The 24054-nt window shown below is 41.8% G+C and overlaps 1 protein-coding gene across 3 annotated transcripts in view; it reads right to left on the reverse strand.

Moving 5' to 3' along the window:
* Positions 1–1227: 1227 nt before the first annotated feature.
* The window catches only part of sfmbt2 (Scm like with four mbt domains 2), a 52445-nt gene continuing 29618 nt past the window's right edge, over positions 1228–24054 (reverse strand). For all 3 annotated transcript variants that reach the window (XM_073480931.1, XM_073480930.1, XM_073480932.1), the window contains 16 exons: positions 20243–20331; positions 18400–18649; positions 18163–18260; positions 15833–15934; positions 15369–15599; positions 14086–14212; positions 13733–13846; positions 13588–13630; positions 12358–12425; positions 8314–8453; positions 7751–7860; positions 6234–6409; positions 5905–6074; positions 3514–3783; positions 3299–3418; positions 1228–2264 (listed from right to left, as the gene is read on the reverse strand). In XM_073480931.1, the coding sequence (XP_073337032.1) occupies positions 2124–2264; positions 3299–3418; positions 3514–3783; positions 5905–6074; positions 6234–6409; positions 7751–7860; positions 8314–8453; positions 12358–12425; positions 13588–13630; positions 13733–13846; positions 14086–14212; positions 15369–15599; positions 15833–15934; positions 18163–18260; positions 18400–18649; positions 20243–20331 (2249 nt within the window). In that variant the 3' untranslated portion in view covers positions 1228–2123. The remainder of the gene's footprint in view (positions 2265–3298; positions 3419–3513; positions 3784–5904; positions 6075–6233; positions 6410–7750; positions 7861–8313; positions 8454–12357; positions 12426–13587; positions 13631–13732; positions 13847–14085; positions 14213–15368; positions 15600–15832; positions 15935–18162; positions 18261–18399; positions 18650–20242; positions 20332–24054) is intronic.

Raw genomic sequence — 24054 nt, forward strand, 5'->3', positions numbered from 1 at the left:
TTCCATGCATGCATTTTTAAACATGCTGTAGTCCAACCTCTTTTAAAGAAACCCAATCTTCCAAAACGTTTGGAAAAAAGTGGTTTCAACCCAACTTTTAGCTTTTAATGTGTCACACTGATATCTCTGAGACATGTAAGTCAGGTTTATTGCTTTAAATAGCACACCACTGCCCTCCTCAAGGTAACAGATGACCTCCTTTTTAAAGCTGACAAGGGGGAGAGCGCAGTTTTAATCCTTTTTAGACCAGGGGTGCCCAAACGTTTTCCCTTGGAGGGCCAAAGCTGAAAGTTAAATGGTGGAGCACGGAGAAAGCAAGCACGGATTTTGTTGTATTGTTAAGATGCAGAATGGAGCTATATGGGAGCCCAGAGAGGTGAGCGGGAAAAAGTCAGCTCTTAAATGTTTTCTCTCTGTGTTTATGGCTTAAGAACAGGTGAAAAAAAATGTTTAGTCAGGATAATCTTAAGAAGTTCCTTATTTTTTTTTCCCACTTGCCTCTCAGGACGTCCATAGTCCTTCCTTAGGGATCCTACATCCGCCTGTTTTCCTTATTTTACCTCATAAAAGCACCACAAACTTTTCTTTCCCTTTATGTTTTTTAAAATTTTTGATAGAAACATCAGGCGGGCCAAATCAAACCCTATGGCGGGCCACCTTTGGCCTGCCGGCCACAGTTTGAGCAGCCCTGTTTTAAACCTTTCATGCCATTTTAATTGACAATAAGATTATTATCGACTAACTGAGTTTTCCTCACTGGAATCGAGGCTCTAAGGACAGAGGATGTTGTTCTCTGTACAGGTTGTAAAGCCCACTGAGGCAATGTGATTGTGATTTTGGGCGATATAAATAAAATTGATTTGATTTGAAGATCTCAAAACCTGAGTGAGCATCAAGGGCACTTAGTAACTTTTAATCTTCGGCACTATAGGAACAGTATTTACTCACTTCTGTAGCTCACGTTACCTGTGGTGTTCCGCAAGGTTCATGTTTAGGTCCCATTTAATTTTCTATCTGCATGCTTTCACTTGGAAAAAACGTTATAGTGTATATTTTCATTACTGGTGACCCAAGCTTTAGATTGTCTTATCAACCCAGTCACAAGAAGAAAATTAGAAAATTAGAAAACTACATTTTTGTGAGCTGTTACAGTAGAAGCATTCATTGTCTGGAAGTTGTAGTAGTAACAAGACAAACGGTTGTCAAACAGAGTCCAAGATAAACAGATAAAAATCAATAGAAATTTATTTTCTTACTTATCAAAAATATCTGCAACACATTTGCATAGATGGACACAAAATAGCTTACATGATTGTTTCATGTGATTGTAACAATGAGAAGTATTTCAGAGGGTTATTATGAGAGTTATTCTCCCAAACAACATGTGGGACACGTTTATTTCCTCTACAAACACAAACTGAAGTGTAAATGTAAATAAATGCAGATTCTGGTTTCTGTTTGTGAAATAACTTAAATATCTTTTATAGGTTTGTTTAAGTGGAAAAAGGAGTGAATGTGGATGTTACTGTTCAATTATTTTCTCTATCACTCCTTATAAATTAGATAACAATAAATATTCCAAATATATTATTTCTCAGTTTGTTAAATACTTTTCAAATATATCTTTTCAGAACCAATCGTCAACCAAAAAAGGGGAGAACTCTTTAGATCAATCTTTTTTCTTTTCTTTTTTTTTACTTAAATGCTATAATGCTCCTCTATCACAAATAAAATGGAAGTGAAAAGCAAGAAATAAACACAAATGTCTTCAGAAACGAGTCCTCAGCCTCTCAAAATAACTTCTTCACAGTTCAGTAAAGCACTCGGATCGACTCCGATGTGTTTTGTTCTGCCGGAGCCGACAGCGGGGAAGTTTTTTTGTGAGTGCCGAATCACATTTTCACACCGACAGCATCCCAGAAATGAATCCACAAGTCCTTCTTTTTGTGTCCTTCCAAAGCAACCGCTCCAAAAAAAAAAAAAAAAAAAAAAAAAAATCCCTTTAGCAAAGTCTCCATTGCCAAAACTTCCACAGTTTTCCACCAGGAGGCACCTAATCCAACATTTCCCAGGCTTGCAGGACCATTGCCCAGGTGTTTAGTGGGTGACATGCTGCTCCTCAATCAGTTGGCGTACTGTCTGTAAAAGGCAACCTTGACGCGCTCTATCTGGTGACACAGTTTGATGGCAGGGCCGAGCTTCAGGTCCATACACTCCTGCACTGTGGGCAGAGTTAGCAGCAGCAGAGCCTGACCGTCGATGTCCTGCAGAGGAAGAGAAACAGATCAATATTTAAACGGTGAAAGAAGAGACGAGTTCCCACAATTCTGGCTTTTGAAGCTTTTAACTTGTTTTTCAGGTTAAACTGGCCAACTCCTGCTGGGCATTTCACTTTCCTTTACCACCTCAGGCTCAAACTTTCACCAGAAAATGTCTTGTTTATTGCAGTTAATAGAAAACTTGCACCTCTAAGGTTAAAAAAATACAAATTAGCCTCTAAAGAAGTAAAAAACAAACAGATATGATGAATTATTTTCTTAAAATGAACCTGAATAAACCCTAAAAGTCAAGAAAAGAAAAAAAGGATTTTGATCCATGTGTTAAATGGCTTGCTGTCAGGCTCATCTGACGTCACAAGCTAAATAAATATCTAATCAAACACTCAACAACATATCAAGGGTGGTGACCGACCTCCTGATATCTGAGCCGAAGTTAAATACAAATATTGGCTGTGAGTGGAAAATGGTTGGGGAATGAAGGAGAGGATCAGAGAAAGAGTACATTTTCCACTGTCTTACTTAAAGGATAAATTCACCCAAAAATTTCGTAGTTCTTAGCTGCTAAGCTAAAAGCACTAGCATGCACCCCGTCTGAAGTGGTTGCACAACCGCACATCAAGGGTGTAAATAACGTCTTTTCAAATCAATTTGGGATCATGGAGCTTCCTGAGACTTGGATTATGCCGCATTGGAGCCATTTTATATGTTTTTCTAGTTGTTTTTTAATGTTTTAAAACAAGTTGTTTAGGAGAATGCTGCCACACTGTTTTGCTGTGAAGCTCCAGAAACATTTTGTGGACGAAGAAACTTCACCTGAATTACATTTTTGGGTGAACTTACCCTTTATGAGATGATCTGAACAGTTATGCTCTTTTAAATCTTCGTGTTAAGAAGGAGATAAGTGAGCAAAAGGACATTTTGTCTGGTCCTCACTCCTTCAAACTGACTTGCTTACGTTAGGGAGAGGGTTAGTGTGAGGCACGTAGTTATGATGGTAAGGAATGTATTACTGTATCTACCTGCTCCTGGAAGATGTTGGCCAGGGATGCACAGTCAGTCGAGTTGATAAACTGGACGACTTCGTCTACGCTCCACTCCAGAGGATTTCTGTCCAAAACCAGCTGACCCTCCTCCTCCACCTGACAAGAAGGACATTTATACGTATCAGTAAACAGGACACATTGTTGTTACTAACATCTGAACCTCCATCAGTGTGTCTTCTCTCTGTCCTCACCTGCATGTCTTGTCCTTTGGGTGGCTGATATTTGTTCTGGTTGTAGGCCGACAGCGAGCGGGTCGACCTCCTGCGGCCCTCAGGAGCCTCCTGGCTGCCCGCGGTGTTCCCCCTGCTGAAGGACCTGCGCAGCGTCGCGGCCCGACGAGGACGGCTGCTGGTCACCTCCACAGAGGAGGCGTCGGTGTGGTCCTCGCGTGGCTCCGAGCTGGTGCCTTCACTGCCCGACTGCAACGCCATCTCTTCATCCTCCTCTCCCTCGTCACTGTCCTGAAGGAAGAAGTACAGCTCAGAGTCAGAAAAATGAGGTGAGCCTGTTGTGTTTGGCCTTCACTCGTTCATTGTCGCTGCAGAAAAACACTTAAAAATGAATTTTAACTTTAATAAAACTCTTTGTGGAGTTGAATGTACCTCAGATCAATCAGGAAATATCAAAACTCCAAATTTTAACTTCTTCTAACACACCATGTTTTGGCCGGTTGGTATAAAAAAATGTTTTGGCCTAATAAAAAACACTTTCCTGCAATTTGTTTTGCTGAAATCTATTTATAAATTGGTTGATAACAGACAAAGTGACAGTCAAAACCAGCATTCTTCAGCTCCACTGATGCCCCACAGGAGATATCTGAGCTGAGCACAAACAGGTGAGATAAGCCTGAAGTTCCTTGTAAGTGACGTTAGGCGTGACTCATGTTTTCCTCAGAGTTTCCACTGAAGGCAAGGATTGAGAGTTTAGATAGGAGTTGGATAAGTTTGTACAAGGTCAGGTTCCAAGTTGGTAAAATAAAATACCCCTACATTGGTTGACTTGTTTGGTTTCGCTCACTTGCTGAATGCTTACGGGATCATGATTATGATATCTGATCCATAAATACTCAACATCTGAGCCAAAACAGCCTCAAAATCCTGTTTGACACAACTTCAGACATGAAAACATTTAAAAAAAAAGGTCTGTCCTCAAGTGTTTGTTAGTTTCTGCCTCTGGGAAAGTGGGAAAAAACTACCAACCATCTCTTTAGCAAATCACAAACATTTAGGCCATTATAAGTGCTCTCCCTTTGAAAAATAATGTAATATGTTTCACTTACATTCACTTGACACTGTTTGGACCTCTCCCTTTGAAAACCTCTGTCTTACTGAATCTGCGCTGCCTTTTTATATCAATTAAATGCTGAAATGTGCCAAAAACTAACACTCGAGTTGTAGTTCTTAAATATGAAGCTCATGATTTATAACCGTCGTCATTAAAAACTGATTAAATTTGGACCTAAATACGTTTGATTTGATTATGTAGGATTGTAGCATTTGGATTTGTTCAGCTAATTTGATACTTGTTTCAGATGAAAGGATTCATTGATTAGTTAATTGACAAAACGAATAATTTAAGCCACATTAAATCAACTTAGTTGCAGCCTCACAAGAGAATTTGCTGTTTTTCATTTTATTATTAAAATTTGATGCAAGAGTTTTTCGATTATTTTCATGATGGATTAATCTGCGGATTCTTTCCTCCATTAATCAATCAAATTAATAATTAAATGCCCATCTTTTGACATCAGTCAATGTCTTGTTCAGTCCAAAATCCAAAGATTTTCAGTTTGTAATGATGTAAAACAGAAAATCGTCACATTGGAGAAGCGGGAACAAACAAACTTTGGGAAATTGTGCTTGAAAAATGACTCAAATGATTAATTTATCATCAAAATAGTTCCTAATTAATCCTCTGTTGATCAGCTAATCAATTTATCGACTTATATCTTTCAGCTCTTTTAATTGAAATAACAATTAACTGATAAATTGAGTTATTGATAATGAAATAATTTGTAGCAGTCCTTCTCTGCTCGACCACTTAATATTTATCTTGTTTATTTTAATATAATGTTTATTTTTATAGTAACCAGTATGTAGCATAAACCAATGCCACACATAAAACCCACATACACAAGAAACAATACAAAACACAAACTCATCAATATATAAGTACATGAAGAACACAAAATTGAACAATACAGACAGAACAAAACAAGACACAAACTATGGTACAATACAGCATCATAAAACTAGAAGCACCAGATCATTCATGGCTTCATGACTGATGCCTTTTCAAAAACCAGCTGCCAACCAGTCTAACCAGTCAAACATCAGAGGGCCTTTAACTGGAGCAGCCAGGATGTAAATTATGATTAAACTTGTCCAAACTAAATTAAAAGCTCCAGTTCCTGCCTGTGAAGCTCGTCTTCTTCCTGCCGCCGTCATAAGAAGGGACGTTTATATTTATACACCCGATCATGGCGGTACGCTCAGTTTCCACTTGTTTGCGTGACGGGACGCCTCTTAACACAACGTCAGAAAAGGAAGAAAGATGGAGAAGGAAGAAGAGCGTTATCTAACCTGCGGTGAGCCAGCAGGAGTGTAGTCCACGGCAGACGAGCGTCTCTTCTTCTGCACAAAGATAGCTTTCCTCTTCTTCCTGCGGCGCGTCGGCTTGGCCAGCTCTCCCTCCGCTGTCTCCTCTCCTCCCGCCGGCTTGGACAGCTTCCTCTTCTTCCCATAGTAATAGGCTGCGGACGCACAGCAGATGTCGAGAACAATACACCCAAAACAAATCTCAGCTACTCATCACAGGCAATTATACACTCTGCAGCGCAGTCACAGGCTTTGATTTTGTCCTCTTCATAGCTGTGGTGCGGGAAGTGATGCGTTTAATTACAGACACTCACTGTATTTGGTTTTGGTCTGAACGGAGCAGTTCTCCGGGCACTTGTCGGTGACGAGGACGGGGCTGAAGAGGTTCGGGCAGCACTGCAGCTTCACGCACACCTTCCTGCAGAAGTCCGGGATCTGGTCTGCGAGGCGGACGATCCGGATGGTGGAGCGATAGGTTTTCCCTTTATACCTGAAAGCGAAGAAAGAGGGAGCAGGGAGGGGTGTGGTGACATTGTCAGCCAGCGATTACACTTTTATTTATGAGAAGAATGCATAATTAAACTATCTGTAATCCATCAAAGCGCTCAGCAAGGCATGGTGATTGCCGTAAAAGTGAGCTGTTTTACGAGAGCTGGCCTGAATTGAGATGGTCGAGCTGATGAGGGCGTTCAGGGTGACTCAGGGTCATTTCTGCAATCTCCCGTCTAATGGCTGAGGGCAGGAAAGGTGAGCTGATCTGTTGGCAGCTCTCAAGGGCGAATCTGACCTGAGATCTGATGTGGCCTCTCTGAGGTCAGTCCATTCTTTAACTTTCAAACAGAGTCTAATTAAAGCTGAACTTCTGTCTTTTGACTCAATCTTTGCTCCTGAAAGGTCAGTTTTTATTGATTTCGTTTGCTTTTTTTAGGGTTTAAACTTCACTAATAAGAGATAGAGAAAGAATAAAGCAATACTAAAATGCTCAGAAGAAGAGTTGTGAAATACATTTTTTTGGGCCGTGTGAATACTGAAACAGGTTTGCTGTCCTCATGTTCATATTTCAGAGTGCAGCAGGAATCATTCCTAAAACCTGCAGCTAAGTTGGCATATTTGCATTTCCAGTTCCCTGAAATAAGGTCTGTGGTTCCCTCAGGCTTAAGAGATTTTAATGTTTTGTTGTACAACATAAAATCAGTCAGTAAACATGAATTATAAAGTGTTTACCTGCCTTAAAAATGGCATTTGCTAACAAGTGTCTAAATGAGACTACAGAGGACATCCAAAAGGTGTCCTTGAAGGGTCTTTTGACTGACAGACGTTAAACAGACATGATCTAAACGTCTCCCTGATGTCGCATGTTTGCTGGGCACTTTTCCATATGTGTGTGAATATGTGCTTCATTATGCAAATCAGGGGGCTGTCATTCAAAGCCAATCACAGCACAGTCGGGCGAGACCGGGCCAAACAGTGTCGGGCTCACTGAGCTGCCTACAGCTGCTACAACCAGGACTCTGACGTGGATCATGATTTATAGATTTGTAACGGCATATTAATGATGACTTTGGCAGTTTCAGTCCTCCGCAGATGTCATAATTTGCATATTTAAACATTCATTTTTAGAAAACTTGTAATACAAAAAATAATCCTCTTCATATAAGTAATCCAGTTTCATGGTGATATGTATTAGTTACATATTTTACCCCCTTCCCCCGGAGTGTCTCCCCTATGAAAGCCGATAGGGCTTGTAAATTTTATGTCTTCATAGCTAAAGTGGCCAAAAAATGACCCCCGCGAACCGTCTCCCTCCTGCACTTTTTTGTCTTTTCCTCACTTGGCTTTGAGGGTCTCCTCTTGGCAGTCCCAGCTCTGATCCTCCAGCTCCTGCAGCTCCTTCAGGACTCGTCCGGGCTTGTACGCGGCGTTGATCAGCATGCTCAGCAGCTGGAGGCAAAGGCGAGAGTTCAGATTAAAAGAACAATAAACTCCCGCTTCAACTGAGAAATTCTCAAGAAGAATCGGAGTCACCGCACCGACATGAAGAAAAGAAAACTGGAAAGACAAACACAGATCACAGTCTTTTACAAATCACACACATATATTGTAGACGGCACACTCACAAACAGTCTCTGGAGAAATTAAGAGGCTGTTTTGCTAAGCGGTAGTGGCAGTGTGTACGTGTAAACACACTTGACTGACAGCTCCTCACATTAAAACGAAGGCACTGCTGGGAAACTGCAGGTGGTTAACAAGACATCGCCGTCTCACCCTTCGTCTTTTACCTCCACCCTCCCTCAATCTCCACCGCCCCTCCTCTCCCTTTGAAAGTGTGTAACTCGTTGATTAAACCTGCTCCCCTCCGCCTCCCCCCCCCCACCGCCTCTGACATCAGCCCACCTCTTTGAGGACCAGCGTGCATTTTCCGGGTCCGACGGCCTGCGGCAGCTCAGCGATGCGTCCCTTGTTGAGGTACGGTCCTGAGAAACAGCGGTGGTTGACAAAAATCTTGGAGCAGCAGTATCGACCGTTGGCTGACCCTGGTACAGAGGAGAGAACATAAAAACAGGAAGGTTAAACAGCACGGAAATGAAGAGGATATATGAGAAGCTTCTTACAAAATCTAGAATGAAGTCCGTAGAGTGCATACCTCAGCCAAGGCCCAACAGTCCCCTTTAATTCAGTCAAGCCTAATCCAATATCAAACTCGATAGCCCTGTATCACTCTGAATTTGCGCATTTCTGTCATTTTTTGTAACCGTACGGAGGCTGAAAAACAACTACCCTCTATGAAAACTATTGTACTCACTCATAAATAACAGCCGCAGAGAGTGAGTCTGAGATCTGTCCCTTTATCCAGATCCACACCACAAGTTAACGGGGTCTATTCTGGGCCGAGACTCATCCTTCATCCGAGTTTTTGTGGAAATATGTTTAGTACTTTTTGTGTAATCCTGGTTACAAACCAACAACCGGAAAGGGGTGAAAACCTCACTAATTAAGTTTATAGAAAAAAAATGTCCACTTTCACAGGTCATACATGATGTTTTCAGATTTGAATTACTGTGCAGCAAAGAAGCAATGGTAAAATAAAAAATTAAAACAATTATTTTCTTGTAACGGCCCAAATCTTTTGTAGTTTTAGTAGTTAACTACGCAAAAAAATGGTAAAAAAAAAAAAGTATTTTAACGAGTGTTGGCCAGACTCTGTCTTGTCTCAGCCTCAGAAAAAGAGGACTCTGGATTTTATTTCAAGACCAGTCATGGCCGCAACTGCAGGGGTATCACATGTATTGAATAATTGTTTGATCCGTTCTGTATGTTATGGCTGTTTGTATTGGAAGACAAGAGTCAGACAGAAAATCTGATGCGTGCACAAAGATTGCATTGAGTAAAATACCCACAAATAAAATTCATGATGATTTTCTCGAGACATTTCTCACGGTACACATACAGACACAAATATACCGCATATATGGCGATAAAAGAGGTCAATGAAGCGTAACCCCCATTTTGTTTCCTGTTATGTTTTTATATGAATGTGGGTCATTTTCAGGAGTGCATATTGTTCGTGAGTCGTGTGAGTGTGGGACTCGCACCGGTCTTGGTCTTCAAAGTCTTGGTCTTGTCTCCATGTCGATACACTCTGGTCTTGGTCATGACTTGGTACTTGACAACAACACTGAACTACTACTTGAATCAAAATGCAAACTTAAATATAGTGAACTTCCAGCAAGCTCCTGCAAGATTCAGTTTAATTACAGGTAGTTCACTTCTCCCAACACTGGAAAAACAAAAAAGTAATGCTTGCCTGCTCTCTGTAGCGACCATATTGAAAGCTAGAATGCCTTTTGGTTAATAATAGAGATTATTTTTGGGGGCTTTGGCCTTTGTGGGTAGTACCGCTGAAGATGGACTGGGATTTTGTGAAAATAACTTTTGCTTTCCACAACTTTCACAGATTCGTGATGTCTGTTAATGTCTGAAAATGTGGTCTCAATTACAAAATATGCCCCAATCACAATTAAACATATTTAGGTATAATTTATAATGTTTAACACTCTAAAATTCATCTAATCTGTTTCATCAGGACTGTGTGGGAGTGATTTGATCAGATTTCATGGCAAAACAATCAAACAACCCAACAACAGTCACCAGATTCTGATTCGAATGTTGCTAAATCTTGAATTTTTGGAAAGCCAACTGAGCACCACCCACTCCAAACCAGCGAGAAGAGCACAGAGGAAAAAAAACAACAAATACAGAAACCTCTCGTGTGAAATAACCAGAACTGTTTCTTTGGCAGAAAACTGTGTTCATGTAGGAACCCACAGTTCGGAGTAAGAAGCTGTGTGTTTTATTGTTTTTCTTATATATTCATGAGGATGTGACTCTTTACGTTTCGCCTCACAGGTGAACGCAGCCTCAAACCGGGCCGAGACGGCGTCCTGTTCATGTGACCCCCCCTCCCCTCAGAGATGAATTAGGGTCGACACAACACTGCCGCCCTTCCAGCAGCCTCCCCCCCCCCCCCCACCCGACTATCACCAGCACCTGGAACCGCACCGCCAGGGGGGAATAGTAATTAGGTGAGGTGATGAATATGCATGAGCGAGTGGGTGGTTTTTAAACAGGGCAAGGGTCTCCTGGAAACAACGCTTAGCCCGCTGCTCTCTTTGTGCTCCAACATACATGATGTTACATACACATCCAAACATCAAAATACATCTCACACTGCTGGTTCGGCTGCTGCGATACATTAAAAATACACCAAACTTTGCTTGAATATTAAGTGAGTAAGTTGGACTTGTTTTCTAAATTTTTTATCAGCTAACATTTTCTTCAATAAGAGACTCACTTCAGTTTAACGTGATTAGAAAAGATGCTGCATCCCTGGCTCTGTGTTGTTGTTGGTGGGTGTATTTTTTTCTCCTTCCAGCTGACAACTGGCCAAATACTCACAGCTCCAGTACAATCTGATAGCAAGAGAAATGTTTCAGCTCTCTAATGCATTAGCGATAGACGAGGATTTCCTTCGCCGCAGCATTCAACGAGCACACGGGGAGTTGTGTTTCTGTACGTATATATATATATGTAAAATAAAAAACCTGCACTAAAATGGAAATGAGACTCAACAGGTCACAGTGCAAACTGGAGTCACAAGCTGCATCTTGTTGAAGCTGCTCTTTGATAGCGCACACAGCATTATTCTCAGACCAAGTGAGCTTTTCCTCCACTGAAATAACTCCCTACATTATCAGGACCATTTTGATCCTTCACTTAAAGCTGCTTACGTGATATATTCTTACTAAAATAAGTGTTAAATAGCTCTGTAGTCCAACAGTCATCACTGTTATAGAGTGTTGGTTCAGTAACCGATGTCTGTCCTCCTCCTGCTCATGCAGCAAAAGAGAAAAGAAATATTCAGGTATCCCTGCCACCTTTTTCCAATCAGGACAGATAGCAGGATCCTCCTGTTTGCTGTTATATCTGGAGTTTACTGCTGCACGTTCATGTGTTGACACAGAGAGGAGGGAGGGGATTGCTCACTGCAAAACGGACAGGAAGTTAGCTAAAATGATGACAATGATCACAGCAGCTTTAAGTAAATGTACTAATGTGAAAATACTCCACTGCAAGCCAAACTCATGCTTTAAAATTCTTAAGTAAAAGTATGTGAGTGTTTCCAGAAATCTGAACTAAAATAAATACCTAAGTGTGTTTTTTGGACGTTTTTTATCTACTAGTTTGAAAGATGATGACTTCACATCACAGGATTTCATGGAAACTGCAAAATTCGAAAAAGACTGTTTAAAGACCGGATCCAGGAGCTCGGAGGACAGCTCGCCAGCATGTCGCCGGCTTCTGCTGAATATCTGGAGTCGCAGACGGGTCAGGCAGCCAGGAACGAGGCACAGCCAACGAGAGCAGACCCTCCTCTCCTCTGCTGTCATCCACAGCAGCTCTCTGAACCCGTCTAATCATGCATCCATTCATATAGAGCCGGCACAATAATGGCTTATGGTTCCTATCATTATTTTCTTAACAACCTGGGCTGATGGGACGGAGTCATTCGTGTGTCTCGTCTCTCGTGTGTGATCTCATAGGGTGTGACCCTTCTGTCGCTGATCAGTCATCTAGTGTGAAAACCACAAGACTCCCGATGCAGAAAGTTGCATCGTGTGAACAGGACAGCGATCTGACGACTTTGAAAGCCTTTCAGTCTGTACGAGCCATTACGGAGGCAAAACAGCCCAAAACGATGTTTTCACCTGTGGTGTCTCTACAGAGATGAGACTGAAAAACAAACTAAATACCGAGCATCACAAACTGTTTACAAGTGTAGGAGTATCTGAAGAGCGGCATCTCCCTTTACTCTCATCAAAGCAGCTCATTAGCAATAATTACTGGAGATAAATCATGTGTAATGTGGCTTTTGATTACCTGGATCTGTGGCGGCGGGCTGGCAGTGGATTACAGGAGTCGTCTCTGGCGGCTGGGCCGGAGCCAACCTGCAGGGAAAAGGCAATCAATACCCTCAAACTAATCGATGAAATTATCCACCTGATGTAATCAAGACAGGAAACAACAGAACGACCAAATAATCGCTCGTTTAACCGATCAATCCTCATAACGGCTCCTACAGTTTCAGATTTAGAGGCATGTGGGTTAGAAAGCAGCGGGGGGGACGAAAGCGATCGGGACGATTATTGATAAAAGGATTCCACTGAAGGTGAGAGATGGAATTAGTGGTTAGATGAGCGAGCTGACAAAGTGCTGCTGAAGATCCTCATATTTCTCCTGCTCGCTGCAACTGCCGTTTCCCTCCTCCTATACTCCGGCGGCGGTGTAACGTGTCATTTGTCAACAGAATCAATCAGCGCCGCGGGAAAGCAATTTCTGCTCTAAAAATCCACTGTTTCAATTAATGGCTTCGGAGTGATGGAGGGAGAAAAACCTCGAGGGTTTTCTGGAGAAACTCTGTTTTTCTTTTCGGCCCTCGGGTGGAAAAACAAAAGGGAATGCAACCGACAGCTGCAAAGTGAAACAGATGATGGCTGCGGTTAGTTTACAGTGATATATAGTAGTTTTATTAAAGAGGAAACAACAGGCAGCAGTTTTTTAAATTGATCCAATTCGAGTTCTGAATCGTCCAACTGCAAGAAAGTCTGTTGGTCTTTTTGTTTCATTTATTGCTCGATATGAACTGAGGCTGCAACTAATGACTATTTTCGTCATTGATGAATCATTTTCTTAATTAACGGAGTAATCGCTTGGTCAGTAACATGTCAGGAAATGCTAAAAAATAAAGGTCTGTGGCCATTTCCTGTCACCCATGATTGCTAGAATGAAGCCTCTCATTAAAGGCTAAGCTACTTAAAAAAAAAACATAATTGTACCCCAATATCCTCCCTTCGAAATTAGTAATTTACGAACATAAACGTTTAATTATATCGAGTTCTGGTGACTGCGAAGGCTCTTAAAACATAATTTATAGTCCACTGATTTATATTGTTTCTTTTATCTGACATCTGGGCTGCATATCAGTCCAGATTTCAGCTCACTCGGGGGCTTCAACTCCAAAACACAATCAGCTTAAAGCTTCAAAAACCCCCTCAGTCAAACTCCACCTGTGACAAGTGTTGACACATATAAATGTTTCGTCTCTCTTACTGTTTCTCCGGCTGCACCACCGCTATCTTCTTCTGCTTCTGGCCTGCAGAAGAGACAGAAAAAGAGAGTCTGCGTTACGCTGTCACTTCAGAGTAAATATGTGTGTATTTCCTGTGTGTGTTTGTGTGTGTGTGTGTGTACGTACAGACAGGTTTGAGTGGAGGGGTCAGAGGGTAAGCGTTGGCTTCGCACCAGCCGACAGGGAAGATGTCCATGGACTCGACGTCCACGAGACACTCTGACAGGGGCTTCGCCACACCTGGAGACAGGTAGACAGCAGAGAGAGAGAGAGAGAGGAGGGGGTGAGGGAGCTGTCACACACACACACACGCTAAGAGACAAACACACACTGGCATACACACTGTTTTTTCTACCTACACTCTGAGACACAGCAGGAGTCCTTTCTGACACTTAATCCTCTGACACCTAATCCTCCACACACACACACACACACACACACACGTGCGTGCTCGCAGACACACACAAAAGCGTCTGTACCTTCCAGTCTGAGCCACAGCAGGCGTCCTCTGACCTGTGTGATCTGAGCCACACACACCTCCGCTGGCCGGTGAGGGTTCACCGCCTCCAGCCACATGTCCTTGGCAAAGCCTCTGTTCTGCCATGTCTGAACACACACACACACACACACACACACACACAACAGAAGAGGAGAAGGGTAGAGGACAGAGAGAGAGAAGTAGAGTTTATTTTACATTTAGGACAGCGATGTTACCTCAGATAACCTGAAATTGGACTCAGATTACAAGATTAACCCTGATCTTCGCCTTGAAGGCTCCTGCACAGGCGCACCATCAGTGATTTTACAGGGTTGTTGCATGTTAATGTGTCAGAAGGGTCGAACAAAATCACGGCTGCAATCTGCGTCAGCCTGTACCATATTAATCTTGAGGCACATCAGACGTTGTCCATCGCTGTCCCTGAATTCTTCAACATTTCCCATGCAAAGAGATATTTAGAGATATTTCCAACGAGTAGATGCATGCTTCCTCGGGCGTGGTGATACGTTGATGGGTGTGATTAGGCAGAAGAAAATAGTTCCTACATGAAACTGCTCACAACAAGGTCTGTTGCATTGGCGAGAATGCAGACAACTCTATGATCAATATCTCCAAAACAATCAAGATCAGGGGTCCTTGGAGGGCCAAAACTAAACTTAATGGAAGGCCACGGGTCAAATAAATGTGGTGGAGTAGAAAGTACAAAATCTGCCTCAAAACTGTACTCGAGTAAATGTAGCAGCCACACTGTGAGAGCGGTCTCTGATCGTCAAACCTGCCTCCCAATGCTTTGGAAACAGGTGTGCTCCGAGGTGGGAAAGTTCACTGGAACTGCATTTGTTAAACCAACCAGTTACTCCTCATCCCGAGGCCTTTTCTCTTCTAAAACAACAACAAGGTGTCAGGAAACTAAATGAAGCATAAATCTCAATCTTTGTGATGCTAGTCCAAGAAAGTTTGAGAGTGCACAGTCTTCTTTGTCTCATTCTGAAGCCCGAGGGCAAAAACTTCCACAGCTACTCGACGTTTGGTGTGAACGACAGCTGTTGTTCTATCAGCCACAACAAGTTTTTTGGGGACGTCACGTGATTCTCAGTTCAGCTCAATCAACTTCAATCTGAGTACCTCCACGTTCATACCTGTTTGTGAAACACCTGCATTTCACAAACATTCTCCAAACAGTCATTTTACATTATCAGGACCAAGTATGTCCTCTTCAGTACACAGGGTCAAATATATAATCAGGACTTTCTCCGGTCTTACATCAGGGAAGCAGGCGTCAGGAGCCGCTTCTGTCCCGCTGTGCTTCAGGTAGTCGGCCCAGTCGAAGTCCTGGCCCTCGTAGCCCCGGGGCCGCTCCAGACCCACGCCGTTCTTTAGACACCACTGCACGGGCAGGATGCCAGGAGAGTTGGCGTGACACAGCACGAACCGAGGCTTAGCCTCAACAGAGAGATCATCCAGAGTCACCTGGAAGTAGATCTCATTGTAGACCTGAAGAGGAAGACGTTTGGATTAATTTACAGTAGCAGAGAAAGTCTCTAGATGAATAAACAGAAGTCGGCATTATGAGATAAAACCAGAGACACGAGGCTACATTCATGGCAGAAACATTTAAAAATGCAACTCTGCGTTCAGAAAGGCAGCAGAGGAATGCTCGAGGGACGAGTCAGCTTATATATATCTATATTTGAGATAAGGCATTGTGTTTTCGGAGTGTGACTCACCTTGGTGACAGAAACAGGGCAGATCTGGAGCTGCTCCCACGGAGAAACCATCTCCAGCTTCATCCCCATCTTGAAGGAGTGCTTAGGCAGGTCTACGTGGTCCTGACACAGTAAAGTCAAGTCTTTAGACAAATGTGCTCCACTTTTGTTAATGCGCACACACACACGCAAGAACAATGTAGGTCAGGCAAACCCTGCTGGGTGGGCATGTAATGAATGAGGCAAAGTGGTATTCCCATGGTAGTAGTTAATGAAAAGGGTGGATGAAGTATCATCTGGTGGTGATCATTAGCCCACAATGAATATTAATTATTGATTTTTTTTCCCTTTCCTACTGATGAAGTGGCAACTGTGGGATTTACATGTTTGTCTTGGATCTTTTATCTTGGATTTGATGATAGTTAGTGTTGAGTTTCTGTACTTTGTTTGATCTATTCGTCCTAAAATAACTGGAAACATGAACACGTCACTTTTTATTTTGTTTCACGAAAGACGTTCTGTACCAGACTGTCGGAGTATCAACAGCGAGCGCTGCGTGATTGTGAAGGAAATAAAAAACAAAGATATTTGGCTCTGTTAACCTGCCAATGTTAGCAGCTCATGTTTCAGCTGACATGTTGATTGAACTCGTACCCACAACATCCCCGGACTCCATTAAAAAATCGTGGGATTTTAAGAGTTGTTGCGTGAGGAGAAACTTGACAAACATTGTAAAACAAATTCTAAATCACTGTTGCCTTCTTGTAAATTCTGCATTAAATGGAAAACATTAGGCTGTTTATTTCTTTGAAAAAGTGTCAGTTTGTTGTGGCACCGCTGTGTCTGCTTCTGTACCTACTTGCCAACATTTAGCAGCTGTTGAACACAATGTTTTAACTGCTCTCACCCTTTAAGCTAAATTCATGAAAGGAGACAACATTTTATTGATGTCAAATTTTACAAATATAGTCAACATCAACCAGTAAAGACTACTTCTTTGATGCCCGTGAAGAAAGTCACCAGACTCCCTTTAAAAATCACTCAATTTTGTGAGTTGTGGAGTTTAAAAGAAGCTTTATAAACTTTATCAACACTGTCCACAAAACATTCTTGACTACTTGAGCCTACTTGTTAATTCGGCAAACATTATACATGACGATATTTTTTTTTCTTTGTGTAAAATACATCATATCTGTTTGTTTCATGTTACGTTTTTGTTTGCACGCTGAGCGGGGATCCGAGATGTCACTCGAGACGCATTTAATGCCGTGTGTGAAGGGACTGACATAAAGCCGTCCACTTGTAATCGGATCACTCAGGTTGGATGTTGATACTAAATGCGAACAGCTTCTTCTCGAGCCAGTGAGAGACAGTTTCTCAGGTTCGGTGCGGCCTGCTGTTAGCGTTCACTTGTGGATGTTGTGATTTGAAAGCAGGGATTTTCTGTCGGTGTCCGTGCAACTGATACAGTAACTTTATCATGTGTGAGAAGTGGTTGAAATTCTTGGTGTTACAGTCCTTAGTCTTTGAAAGTGAATCCGTTCTACTTATTTATTCCAGGCTTTTTGTTCAGTGGACCATGTATTTGTCATAATTTGTCATTTTTCTTCTTGTGACTGCCTACGCTGCCATCTCTCTCTCACACACAGGATTTGTTTCGTTGTTCTAGTTCAGGAGCATTTGTTTAATGCAATGCTTATTTGCTAATGCAAATATTGGAGCTGTTGTTAGTAGCATTAGAGGGATTTTACTGTGCAGCCCGACCATACAGGTGCATGACAAAAGAATAAAACTTTATTTTACAGGTCTGTTATTTCCTTGGAAATTTTCAAGATGTAACTTTGTAATTTGGCGGCAATTATGGGGGAAAAAGAGAGAGCCTTTAACGGGTACAGTTCTAGTTAATTGTGGGTTTAACCTTGAGTCTCTTAGTGCACAGCAGGTTATCTTAACATGTAAAAATCTGAAATTAATCTTCAAGCACGTGTACAATTCAACACACAGCACAGGGAGACAAAATTTTCCAATAAACGATGATTTACTTGGGTACAAACTGAGCCTTTCTTTTAAGGATATTGTAATTTTCCCTATAATTTGTGCCAAACTGCAAAAGGAAAGTGGAAAATATGTATTAGGAAAATACAGACCTGTAAAATATTGCTTCAATATTTATTATCTCAGTTTCGTACATAAATCAGCTGCAGACAAAAGAGCTCATCTCAGCCAGGCGGCCGTGCAGTCTGGCTCTGTGCCAACACACACACACACACACACACACACACACACACACACACACACACACACACACACAGAGCGAAGAGCAGAAATGTGTGTAAACTACGCTGACTCACCTTGAACACCTCCAGCGGCAGCGGGCTCTTCTGTCCGTCGAGCCGAGCCTCCTCCAGAGCCTGCTGCCAGTCGGGGGCGCTCTTCAGAGACCGGAGCGCTGAGGAGACACGATGGAAAGTTTTAGATTTTGAAGATCCACTGTGTCTCACTGATTACCTGACACCTGAACTCCGGTGTTTTCAAACCTGGGCCCTGTTTTTAAATGAAAAGATAACGTGAGCAGATTAGTTTATCACCTGTGGGCGGTTCTAAGGCCAGACGGTTCTCCAGAGCCCAGCCGAGCGGGCGGAGCCTGACGTCCAGGTAGAACAGCCAGGTGTCCTGAGCCTGGTGGTTGTCAGAGAGGCCGGCGTAGCGTAGACGGAGCCTCCCTCCGACGTTCTGGATGACTCTGACGGGCCAGTAGAGGAACGGGTCGGAGACGTCCTGAAGCTCCAAGACCGAATCCTCGACGATCAGATCCACCGTGTTCTTACCTCTGAGAGGCTGAAGGAGAGATTTAATTTCATTCAAACATCTGTTAAACACAGAGCTAAAGACAGAAATAGTTGGGTCAAACCTGAGTGGGCGGAGCTTGTGAGCTACAGAACCGTTTATTGACCTTTAAGTTAGAGCAGTCGTAAAAGGCCGAGAGGCAACAAAAGAGGAAGTTGACGTTGGCAGCCTGAACAAAAAAGCTGTTGAAGTTCAACCTGATTATATTATTTTACCACACAGGCATCCTGGTTATGAGCTTTCTTGTAGAGAGTAAGATAACAAGATACCGCTTTCATATCTGTCTGTTGTATATGATGTATATAACCCTTTCACACTAAAACAACCACTAACACCTCCTAACATCTGGCTTTTGTCTTAATGGTAAGAGGTTACAATCTGTATTCATTCCCAGGTCAAATGAATCCTGTGAAACATGAGGATGGACATGCTAATTTGTTGCCCCTTTTCTGGCACCACGTTATAAAAGTAAGGACATAAGCGTCCATTAAAGCAGCACTTGAACATCGCTCAGCTGGCTTTGAGTTCGAAAGAGAGATATTAAAAAAGTAACCACTGTTAGCGGCCTTATCAGTATTGCACATGTGCAACTTTCAGAGATGAGAAAGAAGCGAGATATCTCACTCCTTAGTCATTCCAAAAAACGAATTCAAAATGTTATTCATAAAGAGATTTTAATGTACTCTGATGAGAAACAGAAACAGAAAGGCAAACTCCTCCGCCGGCAATGGAAAAGGAGTCAATGGGCTATTTTTAGCAGGTTAACCCATAATTAAAAAACCTGCATATATCCACTTATTTTGGTGTAAAAGTAGTAGAAGCTACAAATTTACTGTCATACAACAAGACGTGTCGTATAAGTCTTGTCATCTAAAGTCATCTGAGAACTGATGACTCAGAGGTCACTGTGGGAAGGGGTCAAAAACACTGATGGGAGGACGGAGGTAAAAGTGGGTTCAGTCAGAATGAAGTCATAGGTCGGATAAAACTGTTTGGCGAGAGCATAACGCTGCCATGTTCTCCTTGGTTTACATTCCTTTTATGAATTATTCACACATTTATTTTAGGATTTCACGTCACTGTGAATTTATGTACATTTATAATGTATACACGATTACCCTGGTGAATAGATATACTGTATATGTGTTACGCAATGTTTCAGCTGATTTTTATACGTAATGCCTCCTCCGTAATGAAAAAATAAAAATAGAGAAAAAGAAGGCAACACTGGATGCTGAGCCGACCACGAACCCCAACACCTCCTGATTCACCTCCCGCTAGCGTCCTCTGTTGCATGTCCTTTCCCATCTCTCTCTCTTTCTCTTTCCTCATTTCCTGCCGTCTTTCTACTTCCCTTTTTCAAAAAAAGGGCACAAAATGACCTAAATGTTGCGGTCAGGTCAGGAACATTAAATATAACCTTCGGGTAAATCCTTCCTCTATTTTCTCACAGGGCCTAAAATTATCAAGTTCAGTCTTTTCCCTCTCTGTCAGCAAGAAAGAGCCTAATCCCTAAATCCTAGTTCTTACATAACTGATGCCCCCTTTCCCCCTCTGAGATGCCCTCACTGTGCCGACACTCACCCCCTCCAGCAGGTTGGCCGGTGCCGTCCTGGAGCCGGTCAGGTCCTGAACCAGGAACTCTGTCCAGTCGCTGTATTTCTCCTTGATGGCTGCAAAGAGACAAAAAAAAAAACACACACACACACAAACAATCAGTGTGTAAAGCGAGCACACAGCGGTGGTGTTGTGTCATGGTAAATTATTAATTGTGTGCCACTGTTAAGTGTAGTCACCAGAGAACGGCATGCAGGAGTAGCTGCATGCATACACAAACAAGGACACGCAGCATTTGTAGGAATACCACTGAGTGCTTTGTCCCCGTTCAGACGTGAATACAGTGACTGATTTTTTAATTAACTGCAGATGTGAAGTATTTTAACAATGAATTTTTATGCAAACGACATGACAAAAGTATTCAGTGTGTTTATTCCTGGAAAAAGCCTCTGAAACCTTAATCGCTGCATTCACGCTGCGAACATGAACGCTCAGTTCAGATTTATGGATGAGATCTGAGATTTTTTTAGCGCGTGCATATGCAAAAGACAAGTAAGATGAGACATCACATCTGGCAGGTTTTCTGTAGAAGTAAACACATCAAAATGAAAAAAAAAAAACATAAAGTAGTGTTTCAAACTGTCTCATTTAAATGTTAATTTGCAGAACGACAGCAAGTAAAAACCAAAACTGTAACAGAGGCTGTTTCTGTGCAGATCAGCGATAAGAACAGATGCTGGTTTCATTCATAATTTCAGATATCAGGTGACTCTACGAGCGGTAAATGGTGCATGAATTCAGAATGACTGTTGAGGACGAGGTCACACTTCTGGAAAATAGACCGAGTATGAAAGCAGCCCCCGATCAGCACGGAAAATGTCACATTCAGGCGGACACAAGAAAGCACAGATGCCTTCAAAAATGCTGACATAATAAGAATATTGAAGAAAATACTATGAAAAATTTAAGTTTAGTACATAGACGAGAAATGACAAAGATAAAAATGCATTAGCTGAATGTAAATGTATAAATGTTAGTGCACCTTTTATGTTAACCACGAAAGTGAAACTGAGATTCGTCCTAATGTCAGTGTGTAGTAATAACGTCAGAGGAGACTACAGGGGAATTTTGTGACGTTACCAAACTCAAACTCCTCTTAAATGACCATAAAGATGAGTCAGCGCCTCTGTGAGCCTCGGCAACACAAACTGAACATTATCACCTTCATGACAGAAGGATTTATGGCCGGACTGTTAGTTTTATCTGGGTGTCAAATCAAGATAAGGGAGAACATGTGTGTAGGTGTAGGATGAGCCTTAAAGGCCAACCCCTTTACTGATGGGAAAACCAGGTGAAGTTTGGTAGTCCACAAAACATTTCTGGAGCTTCAAGTTAACGGAGTCTTTTTTGAACTGAAATCTTTACTGTAGCGCGATGCGGGTGTCAATATTGTCCTCTTTTAAATCAATTTGGGACCTCTGGGCCTCCGTAGACAAGTCCCCATCTACTTAAGCCGTTTAGGAGAACACTGCAACACTGTTTTTTCACTGTTTCCAGAAATGTTTTGTGGACTACGGAACTTCCCCTGACTTTCCATCAACATGAGGGTTAGTAGATAATGACTGAGTTTTTATTTTGGCTGAACTGTTCCTTTAAGCGTTAACAAGTGCGACTGTAAGTATCAAACCATTGCACTGAATGCACCAGATCCATTAGATATTTTATTCAAACTCTTTTAAAAAAACAGTTTTACTAGATCCATATGTTCATCCCTCTGTTCATCACAGTGTTGTCTTAGTTTATGAGAAGCAACCTCTTGATGGATGCCTCGTATTAAAGTCACGGCCACTACGACTACATCAAAGTATAGACGTTGATGCAGATCTGTTTTGGACAAATTTTTCAAGTCTTTATTTGACGCACTTGACGGTAATCCAGATGAGTAAGAACTGAGCAACATGAGAAATGCATTGTTGTGGTAAACATGTCGCACATCTCTTAATAACAACCAGACATCTTCCCATAGCTGCAGCAGTTTTCTTTTTACAATCTGCTTTAACCACTTTGATCTGCTGTTTAATATTACTCTGTACAGCAGAAGTGCTAAAAGTCAACACATTCTTTCCTCCAGTAGAAGTTCAGATACTTGTGTAAAAACAGAAGTACTGATTCAACTTCTTTAGTCAAATAAAAGTAATAAAGTACATAATCTGAAATGTACTCAGAGTGTCAGAGTAAACATTTCTACAGGCCATTTGTGGTCAAAGCTGACTGAAGCTCACTACATATTAATATAATTCAAAGACTATTAAACTTAAAGGTAGATTCAGTAGGATTTGTCCCAGCTGTTCCTGAACGCACCACAAAGACAGTTGATTGCTGCAGATACGAGACACTAACATGCCTTTTTTCCTCATTCCAGTCTCCCTCTCTGTCTGTTTACGTCTTCTTACGTCTTTGTTTCGTCTCGCTACGTCTGCCGTGCGTCATATTCCCCTCACATGCATTCAAACTAAAGTAACGAGCCTGTTTTGAAAATGTAAGGAGGAGAAAGTACAGATATTTGAAAAATCTACTTAAATTACCAAAAAATATACAATAGATTCTAACAAACTGTTGACCTATGATATAAATATATGTAAAGTTTCTGTCTCTGTCTTAACAAATGTTTTTTGGAGGGATTCTTGCTCTTATTCGCGTACACAAGTTAATAACCGTGTGAGAACCAAGGAGGCGGTGAATCTCCAGGATGCGTCCTGACACACACGCCAGGTGGACCACAGCTCTGTCCTTCATGCTTTAAAGCCGAGCTCCAGCAGATTTGCATGTGTACACGTGGTTTTTTCGGTCCGCTTCCTGTTTCCCACAGTGCAACGCTGTTGTATAATTCTTTAGTTTTGACTCCTGCTATCAGCCTCCTGTTTATCCCCTCGCATAGCTCACATTCCAAGGAATACAAGGAAGATGCTGCGCGGCCTTCAGCGTCCTGCATGCCTTTCCTGTTAGTCATTTAGACAAAAACAAGGAAAAAAAAAAAAAAAGCCTCCACAAACTCAGACACTTGTTGCAGTCATTGAAACGTTGCCAAATGAGTCACAGTTACAGAATGACTACAACATGCTGTGTGTGAGCTGACATCGCCTGCAGCAGCGATTAGCATCAAGTGAAAGTGAAAGCGAAATGTAGTCCAGACACTGGGCCGCTGCTGATAGTGAAAATAGGTTTGAGGTTGTTTGTCTACAGTAGTTAGAAAAACTTTTTTTTTTTGTCCTTTTATTTGGTTTGAGGTAAAGAAGCTATCGAGCTGTTTTTACAGTCAAGATCTTATTTCTGTTTTTTTTGGCATTTTAAAGTGTTCAGCTGTTTTTTTTTTATATGTAAAAGTCCAAGTTGGCATTTTCAAGAGAGAAGAATCCACATTAACAGTTTATAGAGCTGGAGGCATTTAAAGTTATTCAGTTGGTTCTCTTGTGAAAAGAGTAGTTCTCAATCTCCCACTTCTCTACTTTAATTTTGTCTTGTTTAACTCGGTAGCAAAGCACACTCACTTTTATTTTGCCATTATAAGGATACTTCAGCTACTTTCACTCTTTACACTTCAATTACAATTGCAGCATTTTTACTTTAAAGTGACTATAAGGGAACTTTTAAGTGTTTATGAAACAGTCTCGTGATTCCTCTGATGATTATAAATGACCTGTAACAGCAAATGAGACCATCAGCGGACAGACTGCTATTTTTACATAGTTATTATTAATGCCTGTGCTCGGGTCTGATCATAAATATCACATATAGATACATTACCTCATCACGATCCATCCTTGGATGGTGTGTTCATC

This window comes from Pagrus major, chromosome 14 (genome assembly GCF_040436345.1).
Source record: "Pagrus major chromosome 14, Pma_NU_1.0".
Classification (NCBI taxonomy): Eukaryota; Metazoa; Chordata; class Actinopteri; order Spariformes; family Sparidae; genus Pagrus; species Pagrus major.